The following is an 11,903-nucleotide window of genomic DNA, read 5'->3' as shown; positions in this document are numbered from 1 at the left end:
CAATTTTTTTAACGATATTTTTTTCAGAATAACTGTAGGAATCTCGTCTTTGACTGCTGGACACTTATGAGTTATTGATAGTTGCTTCCCAGTACTAGACATCCCTAGTATTACACTTTTAGGGAGTCTGGCAGTGGTCTAAGAAAAACAATGAAGTAAATATTAAAAATAATTTATTGACAATAAATAATTAACTAACACTTAAAAAGCTACTCGCGCCTGTAAAGGAGCGTGGGGCCCAGGCAGACCAGGGAGGTTGGCAGCCACCGTCTCCGGACCTTCAGTGACGATACCCACGTTGCCGCTACCGCAGTTGTAGGCCACGGAACCCAGACCAGCGGCAGGAAGAGGTCCCTCCATGGACACCACTCCCAGGAACGGTAATTGTCCAGAAACGGACAAAGGTCCTTCCATAACAATATTTTCTGACTCCACTGTCATCCCACTTGGGGAAATGGGGGAGGTGCTGGATACTCTTAGCCCAGGGCCTCGGGATGCGCCAAGCTCTGCGACGCCAAGGCCATAGTTGATGCCGGGAATCGAGCAAGGTGCTTGAGGGATCTCATACGCGTAGGCATTGACAGCGGGGTTATAGGCATTGACAGCTGGGTTATAGGCGTTTACAGCGGGGTTGTAGGCGTTGACAGCTGGGTTGTACGCATTGACAGCTGGGTTGTAGGCGTTGGCAGCGAGACTGTTAGCGAGGGCTACCTCGGCGATGACGGGAGTAATACCGTTGTTGTAAGCTGCCACGTTGTAGATGTTGCCAATTGTCTGGCAAGTCACCACCTGGAGAAAATTGTAGTTTAAGATTTAAGACATTAGTCTTGCAGAACTTTAATAACGATTTTTTAAGGTAACGGGAAATATATTTGACTGTATTTTGTTTTGTCTGGACAGTAAAATAAACATTATTTACAGGAAAGAGGAAAATCCGATAGCTAAATAAAGGATAATTAAAATTTACCTGGAATAAAACGAAAATAGAAGCTACAATTTTGTACATGATTATTTTTCTAATAACAAAATATAATGATCATCAGTTAAGTCCAAGTTAATAATATTAACGAATGATTTTTTTTTGTTTTATAAACAATTTATATGGTCGCATGTTGAAACTGTTGATGTAAAAAATTTCTTAATAATTTTGTTATCGATATTATAACTTACCTACTTAATGGAGTAGAATTGTAAAGTATTACAAACAAATTTCAAAATATATTAATTGATTTATTGAGTAACTACGTCTAATGCTGGCGCAAAAAATCTCTTTTGTCTTTTATTCCCAGAAAAACGTCAACTTCACTTGAAAGTTGATTGGTTTTCACAGAATTTTTAACGGTCGGAGACATTAATTAGTAATAATTTAATATTAATTTAAAGAAGAGTTTCACAAAAATTGTATTGTTTATGTCAAAATAAACATCAAATTAAAGTTAAGTATAATCTTTAAATCGATCAGAGTGTAGTCTCAAGTCTTTTAATACACTCCAGTTTGACAACAAAGTTGGTCCTTGAGGTGAGGTGGGGTATATCAGCCCGAAAAAAATCTGAGATCCTTGGCATACAACCAATGCTTAAGTTAGCTGGCACCAGCTTCTTTATAAAGATTGAGTACAGAAATAGTTAAGGTATAGGCGAATTCTAAAAAGACGCTATTAATAAAAAATAAGAATTATTTCATACTTTTTGGTTCAATTACAATATTTCTATTCCTTTAACCTAGTCGGGTTCATTTTTTTGTAAATAATAATAATTTATCATAAGATGCTGGCTGCGTTTCCACCAAAGATGTATTGCAAGGAATGTGTTTTTAAGATACCTACAATAAAATCGCTGCACTGAGCGAGTTCACGGCAAGCTCACGTCAATGAAGCGATTCTATCATATTATCATCCAAATGTCATAAATTATAATGCATTAGTCTGAAAAAAAAACTGACGCTAAACTTTGGATTAATAGCTACTTTGCTATACCGGTTATCACAAGTGCCACCCATGTGCCACAAGCCTTGTAGGTATGCTTTTGTTTATCATAGGAACATGGGCGTACCCAGGTTCTGGGCCAGGGGGCGGCAAATTACCCAGGTTCTGGTGCCAGGGGGGGGGGGCAAATCACCCAGGTTCTGGGCCAGGGGGGGGGGGGCAAATTAGATTTTTCATAAGCAAATATTGTATTGCAAACAAATAGCAAAAATTCGTTCTTAATTTTTAATTTTTATAGATAAAAGTACTAGATACTTAATATATTTAGTATGGACGTCAACATGATCCAGGGGGGGCAGCTGCCCCCCCCCCCTCGGTACGCCCATGCATAGGAATAATATCAATCTCTAAATATACTATTAATTTGACATGATACCTACAGTTCCTGCACTAATAAAAAAATGTACATTTTTTAGCAAGGAGGTATATCTTATAAAATCTACCTTTCTTATGAAAGCATTTAATATTATATCTTATGAAAGTATTAGGAGATAATCGCTGCTAAACATTTTCCAAGTCTAAAGAGAAGATTTTGTAGATTTGTATTCCATACAGTAGGTAAGCCAGTGATAGATTTTGGTCGTGGTTTACTTCTAAAATCTGTGGTGGACCACCTCCAGCCAACTTAGCTGTGATATCTTTAGATAGCTGTGATTTTCATATATATTTTTTTCTATTGTATAATGCATATTATATTGCTGCAATAAATACAAAATATATTTAAAAAAAAACCGGCCAAGTGCGAGTCGGACTCGCGCACCGAGGGTTCCGTACAAACCTGCAAGGTTTACAAAGTTCGTTCATTACGACAATCGAGTCATAACTATGGTATTTTTATTGCAAAATGAAATTCATAACATTACAATGGGGAAAGATGGAGGAGCATAAATTTAAGACAAAGATCTCTTTATCGTTTAAGTAATCCTTTATTTTATATTAACACATATCATTTATCTATAATATAACTGAAACACTTATACTAGCCTTGCAGCAGACTTGCGAAAGTTCTTTTATTAAAGTTATTTATTTACTAAGTTTTTTAGTCACTATTTAGAAATCTGGTTCAAAAATATTAATTAAGTATTAAATTTGAACCAGACCTGTAAATGGTGACTGAAAAAGTTATGAATAGTACCACATTGAACATTGAAGTTCGAAAAAACGTTATCAATAGTTGTACAACTTCGTGTAGTGCTACTGTTTATTAACGGAAACATGTTTATGGATGAAAAATATGTGGAAATTCCATTTTGGGGATTCATTCTAAAATCTATATTGAATAGTATAATAACTCGCGGTCATTGCTGTAACTACAATTATGTTTACAATCACAATTTTTTGGTGGTATAACTACTTAAAATTTTAAGCTTTTCGGAATTTTTCTGTTACCTGTGCTGTAAGCTATTGCTTCTTACCAAATTTCGAGATTCTATGTCAACGGGAAGTGGTCTTTAGGTTTTAATTCCCTTGCGTGTAGTTGCGAGTTTCAAAATATGCGGTATCAATGGTTGTACTTTTGCGTTTTGCGTTTTTGCGTTGACTTAGATTTTTTTTTTTTTTCACGGGTTAAAGGCAATTAGATCTAAGTATTTGATATGAATTTCAACTTGATAGCTCTACGCGTTCATGAGGAAAAAAGTAATAAGTTTATATTTATTAAAAAATATATATTTTGTAATGTAACTAAAAATTTAAGGTTTTCGGAATTTTTCCTTTATGTGTGCTATAAAACGTTGCTTCATGCCAAATTTCAAGATTCTAGGTCGACTGGAAGTACCCTTTAGGTTTTGATTCCCTTGCGAGTACTTGCGAGTTTCAAAATATGCAGCTTAAATTGCTGTTTCTTTTGATTGCGTTGACATAGAAGTTTGATTTTGTTACAGCTTAAAGGTATTATAGACCTGAGTATTTGGTATGAATTTCAATTTAATACCTCTACGCGTTTATGAGGAAATGGGTAGTAAGTTTAAAATTATTAAAAAAAAATATATTATGTGATGTAACTAAAAATTTATGGTTTTCGTAATTTTTCCTTTATCTATGCTATAAGACGTTGCTTCGTACCAAATTTCAAGATTCTGAGTTCACGGGAAGCACCCTGTAGGTTTTGATTCCCTTACAAGTGTCGAAAATTTGCGGCATAAACGGCTGTATCTTTTGATTGCGTTGGCTTAGAAGTTTGATTTTTTCACAGCTTCAAGGGACAGTAGACCTGAGTAATTGATATAAATTTCAGCTTCATACCTCCACGCGTTCCTGAGAAAAAGGGTCTTGACAGACGGACGGACGGACAGACGGACAACAAAGTGATCCTATAAGGGTTCCGTTTTTTCCTTTTGAGGTACGGAACCCTAAAAATATATTAAATAAGGACTGCTTCCATACAAAAAGACGTGTGTACGGAACCTTTTATGCTCCAGGCTGACTCGCATTTGGATGGTTTTTATTTACAAGACAATCCATAATCTATACTTCTATACTAATATACTAATCTATACTAATATTATAAATGCGAAAGTATCTCTGTCTGTCTGTCTGTCTGTCTGTCTCGCTTTCACGCCAAAACTACCGAACCGATTGTAATGAAATTTTATACACAGATAGTCTAAGGTCTGAGAAAGGGCATAGGCTACTTTTTAACTGGAAAAAAGGTTTGTAAGGGGGTGAAAATGCGTAAATTTGTTCAAATTAAGTTAGTTCCAAAAATGTATTATAGGTGGCGCCGTGCCGTCTCCTACATCGCGCTATCGCTTGCTCAAACGTGTTACTATAAGAGGTGGTAAGGATGAGGTTTCCTTTCACGTTTTTTTTTTGAAATTATAGAGGAAAGTTGATCATTGATGTCCGTGTTCGACTTCGACCCCACGGCCCACTCCCGTTTTTAATAACCCCTACGCATCCCGGGGGTCCTGGGTTCGAGTCCCGCAGGCGGAACAAAAAGTTTTCAATGTTCCTGGGTCTTGGATGTGTATTAAAATAATATTTCAAAAATCTTAAATATATTTTATGTAAGTATAATATTATTATAAAAAATCCAGAAATATATCGATGCAATGAACATTTTAGTTCTAATACGATTCAACAGATGGCGTTTTATTTTTTACTTCATTGTAACATAGAACTAATCATACTTATTAGTTATTATGTTTTTGTTTATAGTTTTTAATACGTTAGAATATTATGTTTAATAATATTATCACTTGGTATAATAATAATCAATCTATCTTATCTTATGTAGAACTCCTACTGCATTTCTAATATATGAGACAAGTTGACAACAGAAGGCGCTCTAAAATAAAGGAATTCGAGTGTACCGTGTTGGCCTATATTCCATCCAGAAAATATATCAATGCAATCAACATTTTAATTCTAATATATGAAAACAGATGGCGTTTTAATTTTTACTTTATTATTGTAACAGAACTAATCAGTAATCATACCTACTTTACTATATAATATTGTTTTTATTCATAACTAGCTGTTGCCCGCGACTTCGTCCGCGTGGACTTTAGTTTATAGCGCGCGGTGTCAACAAAATTTGTGTCAAATTTAAAAACTTTTTAAAACCCTGGTAAGTGGTACCCCTCTTAGGGCCGCGCTACACCGGATTGGCAGCGCTGAAAGTGCTCGCCTCGCCGCTGCCATTCCGGGGTAGCGCGGCCCTTAATTAATCAAAATACCCAAAAACAGCCGTGCAGTGGGCACATAATCTATACTAATATTATAAATGCGAAAGTATCTCTGTCTGTCTGTCAGTCTCGCTTTCACGCCAAACGCCAAAACTACCGAACCGATTGTAATGAAATTTTGTATACAGATAGTCTAAAGCCTGAGAAAGGACATAGGCTACTTTTTTTACTGGAAAAAGGGTTGTCAGGGGGTGAAAATGCGTAAATTTGTTCAAATTAAGTTAGTTCCAAAAATTCATAATAGATGGCACCGTGCGTCTTCTACATCGCGCTGACGCTTGCTCAAAAGTTTTTCTATAAGACGTGGTATCATCTTACATTTAAGTTTCGATTTTTTTCGATTGTTATATCTATTTTACGGTATTAAATAACTCAGTACTTTATCTGTGCAGTGACGTAACCTTAAACCTATCAATGATAAATAGTTTATGGGTAAAGTTGTGTAATTGGGGGGCTAAATAAGATTTAAAATTTGGCATAAATATAAAGTTTAATATAAAAAAATGAAATACTTATTGTGTGCACACTGCACAGCTGTATTGATTTAAGGGATACCAGGATTTTTTTATAAAAGCCACCAATTTTGTTGACATCGCGCGCTATAAACGCCACGCGGACGAAGTCGCGGGCAACAGCTAGTTAAATATAATTTTTCCCTTTCACTACAAACTTATGGCGCGTGCCGTAGATGTACATGTAGACCCCTGTAGAGACTTCCGTAGACATCCGTAGACCCTCTACGACACGAGAGCCTACGAGAGTTTAATAAGGGTGAAGCCAAACGAGCGTAATTTTGCGAGTCGTGAGTCGCAGAATTTCTGCCGCGTAATTAATATCTTTTCATACAAATCATGACTCACAAAATTACGCTCGTGAATCAAACAGGACTTTTGTATGAAACAGAATTTCTGCCAGCCGAAAATCTGCGACTTACAACTCTCAAATTACGCTCATTTGGCTTCACCCTAAGGGTGTTGAGTATCAGAGCCGACTTGGCCGCGACTACATAATCGACGGAGAGCTGCTGGCGACCAAATCGGTCATGTGGCTTCAACTGTATTAAAACTCCGTTAGCTATAACTTCCCTGAACAACCCTTTCTGATAATCTGCGTGCTGGCAGGCCGTGGGCGGTGGGTGAGGGTGTAGTGGGGTGGGAAAAAAATGGAAAAAATGTTGGTAAGTAATAGTGTTTGCGATCTATTTATTAAAGGGGTTTTGTCGCTGACCGACTATGCCACCATGAAACAAAATATAAGATACTTAAATACTACTCACAATAAAATCAAAATATAATGTCTAGTAGAATTCGGGCCTCTCTTACGGCAGTTCCCAATATTTGATCTATCTCTGGTTTTGCCCTACTAGAGATAGGAATAGCTCACAATTGCCATAAAATATATGTCTCTAATGTCTAATCTGATAATCCAGAGATAGATCAAATATTGGGAACGGCCGTTAGTGTTTGCGATGATAGTTTATAATTTTTCATATTATGAATAATAATGAATCGACGTGGGAGAGCCATGCTTCGGCATGAATGGGCCGGCTCGACAGGAGAAATACCACGTTCTCACAGAAAACCGGCGTGAAACAGCGTTTGCGCTGTGTTGCGCCGAGTGAGTGAGTTTACCGAAGGCCCAATCCCCTACCCTATTCCCTTCCCTACCCTCCCCTATTCCCTTCCCTTCCCATCCCTACCCTCCTCTATTACCCTATTCCCTTCTTAAAGGCCGGCAACGCACCTGCAGCTCTTCTGATTCTGTGAGTGTCCATGGGCGACGAAAGTTGCTTTCCATCAGGTGACCCGTTTGCTCGTTTGCCCCCTTATTTCATTAAAAAAACCGGCCAAGTGCGAGTCGGACTCACGCACGAAGGGTTCCGTACTGGTATAGGCCGAAAGTAGAAAAAATTTATGACCGATTTGGTCGTTAGTCGATAACATTGTCAGATTATGTCAAGCTCAACTCAGCCAACGACCAACGCGGCAACGTTATATCACAAGTACACGACGAATTGACATGACATAGCTGCTTGATCAATTTATGACGTATTTCTGTAATCTGCCTATGAACAAAGACTTCTATTAAATATAATTCTTTGCTTATGAATCAATTTCTCTATTCTATTTTATTTGATAGTTAAGGATAAAGAAAAAAGTTTATAATATTTAACATTTATTTTAGTAATAAATTAAATAAATAATAAATATTATATTCTTAACATCTTAATATACTCTAGCTCCTGTTAGAGCATTGGCTATAGCGGCATTGGCAATTCCAGAGTTAGGTGCCACATTGGCAGCGTTGGCATATCCAGCATTGCCAAGCGCAGCGTTGGCTAGTGGGGCATTGGCATATCCAGCATTGCCAAGTGCAGCGTTAGCAAGTGCGGCGTTGGCATATCCGGCATTGCCAAGAGCAGCGTTGTATCCCGCGTTGCCAAGCGCAGCGTTGTATCCCACGTTGCCAAGCGCAGCGTTGTATCCCGCGTTGCCAAGCGCGTATCCATTGGCAAAAGCATTGGGTACTTCGTTCTCATTAACGATGCCAACATTGCCGTTGCCACAGTTATAGTTGACGGTTCCACTGCCAGCGGCCGGTAGGGGACCTTCTAATGACACCACACCTAGGAATGGTAGCTGACCAGTCACAGCAACTGGGCCCTCCACTAGTAGATTATCTGACTGCACGCTGACGCCATTCGGTGCGAGTGGTGAAGAGCTCTTCACCACGAAGGCGCCTCCGGAGTTGGCACCTCTTTGGAGGTCGTAGACGGGGTTGGGTATTGCGTACGCGTTGGCGAGAGCGGCGTCTGCTGCCAGGCTGCTAGGGTAACCGTACGCACCGTTTATGTACTGTCCATGGATGGCCTGCAAATTAAAGATTTTTATCACCAAATTATAAGTAAAGGCTTTGGATCAGTTTAATACAAAACAAGTTCTTTATAATAATTATTTAAGTATTAGAAATAGTATACTTGAAAATATAATAAGATAAAAGGATAAATAATTATAAGTAGTATTAGTATAAGTAAATAAATTATAAATTAGACTGTATAAAATTTGCACGCCACCCAAAGGCAAAATAAGAGAGCTTGATCATATTACTTTAACATCATATTGTACCTTATTTCAGCAAATAAATGATTTCTATTCTATTCTATTCTAAGATCTGAATGTGTTGCTTTTAAAGACTGGTGTAACAAGTTTATCTTTAGAAGAATACAATAATATATTTCATTGGTTCGGATTTTGAGCGCAGCACGGGGCCGCTTTGGTAATCGAGTATGCATCTCCTAAAGTTCCAGTATCTAAGCTATGTAGAATTTCGTCCCATCTTGGTGTACCTGACTTTTTAGTAAGCTTCCAGGATTCTTCATCTATATACCATTTTACTTTTGGAGAAAAAGAAAGTAGTCGTCACTTATTTCACACACACACAATATTATCAAGAGTGTTGTGTTAGCAATAATATTATTATTTATTAAACAAACAAAATAATGTTTTATACCTGAATGAGTACAGTCACAACGAAAAGAAATTTGTTGAACATCGTCAGAGTATTCTTGATCAAGATATTGTGAAGTATGATCAAATTATTTGTTAAATTATCTTTTATATGCTTTTGTAAGTTATATCGATAGTGTAACGTAATGATGCCTCGATAAGAGTGAGGAAAGACTGTTTGGTAATAAAAATCTGTGATTTTCCACAAAACCCTATCCTGCAGGTTGTAGATTTAGTAGTTGTTACAAATTATGATTGGTGTATGTGCTGCACTTTAGAATATTCATATTACGAAAAATTTGTCTGTCTGTCTTTCCGGTAACTCTTCATGTAAAAGACGCTAAAGTGATTGTGATGAAATTTGCTACTGACTTTAAGTTACTGAAATCGACTTCCGCACTATAAAACGCAACAAATATCTAGTAATAACTCAGAGATAATATTAAAGCTACAAGTCGGAAGCCGGCTACATGAAGCGGCAGCAGACGGCGTGTCTTCGCGACACTAGTGGTTTCTATGTATTTCTATGTATAAGTGTCGCTAACTTCGTGTCGCTGCGCAGGGTATTACGTGGAAATACATAGAAACCAGTAGTGTCGCTGCGACACGTCATCTGCGGTTGCTTCATGTCGTCCGCTGCCAACCGGCACCTTAATAATGAACACCTTAATATAATGAAGAGTTTGACGGATAATGTATAGGGCTTATATCGAACATCTTCATTTAATTACAGTTAAGTAATTAAAAGTAAAACTAAGTGCGCCAGTTAGCTCATTAACTTAATTAAACCCTATATTATTATTTATTAATTATTATTTACCAAAATTTGTTTATTAAATGAGGGTGTAAAAATTTCAATACCGTACCCTCTAAAAATGTGCATTCAGAGATTCATGTTTATACCATGTAACTAAATTCTTTGAAGTTGGAACCTAGTAGGAATTTAAAAAATATATATAATAATATAATATTCTGAGACAACACACATACAATGAGTTCTTAGAATGTAGTAAGTAGTAACGAACGTGACATTTGTCGTTTTTATACCTACAATCGGTAACTTATCGATTGTAACTGTTAATTAATGTTAATCGCAGGAGTTTTTTTACGAAATTATTGCAAACTAGAGATCGCCCAATGATCGAAATCCTGAGGATGCTAAGGTGTAGGGGCGAAACGTGCGTCGAGGTTTTCAACTTTCATGGTGGTTTCCACGAATTTGCTAAAATTATAGCTTGTGTGGTGGTGGTTTTTGCAGGTTCTTGCATGCGAGTGTACGCATACTGCATAGGCAGTGTGGGAGAGGAGGGAGGTGCTGTACACATGCCTATGCGTACATTCACTCATTTTCTTACAGCCATGAGCTCTTATAGCAGTATTACTTTAATATTATTTAAGGTTGAGGTTTATTTCGCGGAATATTGCTAAAAATAATAACATACAAAATTTTAAGCTATGGTTTTCCGCAAAGTAACGCTTGATTCTATTAAAAAAAAACTAAATCTATTTTCAACTTGACAACATACTTCAACCATAAATAAAAGAGTACAATTCGTGTGTATACTGTATAGGCTTGTTAATCAAAATCTCCTAGTATGTGTGTTGTAGTGTGTGTAATGTTTTATGTGTTAAAAAATGTATGATAAAAGCATAATTATTTCAAAACAATATTAGCTCGATGCACTCCTTCACCATATAAACTGTGCAAAATTTCATTCACCTACGTTTTCGCATTATTCGTCAAAAGGGATACAAAGTTTTTCGCTCGCGTATTATAATATAACTAGCTATTTGACCAAGCTTTGCTCGGTATTCGATAAAACACGAACAAAATGACATTTTCTAAAAATGATTCCTAGCTAGATCGATTTATCGCCCCTGAAACTTCATGAAAATCGTTGGAGCCGATTCCGAGATTCCAATTATATATTTATACACAAGAACTGCTCGTTTAAAGATATAAGATATAGATTCTTGTGGGGTAGTTGTTAGGACACAAACAATAAAAATACATTGACATAAAAAAATAGCCCTTTCAAATAAGGAACTACAGCTTCTGAAATTTTCTGATTTGGAATTATCCGTATCCGAAAAAAACTCATATCCTATGTAATTACTAGATGTTGCGCAGAAATGTCCGTCTCGCTATAAACACAAATCGCTTCCTAATTTCACAAAGTGTTTTTATGTTTGTAATATTATAATATCATACTCTATCACTGAAACTGGGCATTGTCCAAAAAAAATCACATGTACTTTTTATATTTTTTGTCGTTAAAATTATTTAATTTATATTCTTAAAATACCCTAATTTTAAGAATATAAATTAAATAATTTTTAAATTCATTGGCTAGTCTTTTCTCAATAAATGTTTAAAGTTTCGCTCTGACGTCATCATCGGCGGCCAATAATTGACCTCTGCAGTATGTTTTAAATTTTCTTTCTTATTTATAATGGCTGGTTCGTCAAATGCAAGTTCTCATTATGTGAAAGCTGATACGAGAAGCTTACCAAAAGTTCGAAACGTAATGTTGGTCGAATTTATTGCTAATTTAACGCCATTGAAGGTCAAACAAAGGTTAAACATATTTGTTCAAAAATATATGTAACTAATGGGTATTATTTTCGTTTATATACAGAAAAACGATCACTGACCTTATTCCTCGAAATGTTTTTGTAATTCAGAGCAAAATTAAAAAAAAATAGACAATCCCCATTCAATG

At 36.5% G+C, this 11,903-nt stretch overlaps 2 protein-coding genes across 2 annotated transcripts; both read right to left on the bottom strand.

Moving 5' to 3' along the window:
- Nucleotides 1-156: 156 nt before the first annotated feature.
- LOC121739527 (chorion class CB protein PC404-like) lies at nucleotides 157-1,062 on the bottom strand. The gene is made up of 2 exons (XM_042132041.1): nucleotides 968-1,062; nucleotides 157-789 (listed from the first exon to the last, which is right to left on the bottom strand). The coding sequence occupies exons 1-2, from the start codon at nucleotides 1,004-1,006 to the stop codon at nucleotides 202-204; spliced, it is 627 nt and encodes a 208-aa protein (XP_041987975.1). The 5' UTR covers nucleotides 1,007-1,062; the 3' UTR covers nucleotides 157-201.
- Nucleotides 1,063-7,874: 6,812 nt separating this feature from the next.
- LOC121740060 (chorion class CB protein PC404-like) lies at nucleotides 7,875-9,307 on the bottom strand. The gene is made up of 2 exons (XM_042132773.1): nucleotides 9,185-9,307; nucleotides 7,875-8,544 (listed from the first exon to the last, which is right to left on the bottom strand). Exons 1-2 carry the CDS (start codon nucleotides 9,224-9,226, stop codon nucleotides 7,900-7,902), a joined length of 687 nt encoding a protein of 228 aa, XP_041988707.1. The 5' UTR covers nucleotides 9,227-9,307; the 3' UTR covers nucleotides 7,875-7,899.
- Between the last annotated feature and the right edge of the window lie 2,596 nt (nucleotides 9,308-11,903).

Source organism: Aricia agestis, chromosome 2, assembly GCF_905147365.1.
Source record: "Aricia agestis chromosome 2, ilAriAges1.1, whole genome shotgun sequence".
NCBI lineage: Eukaryota > Metazoa > Arthropoda > Insecta > Lepidoptera > Lycaenidae > Aricia > Aricia agestis.
The sequence above is the reverse complement of the archived record's forward strand: the minus strand, read 5'-3'. Positions and strand labels throughout refer to the sequence as shown.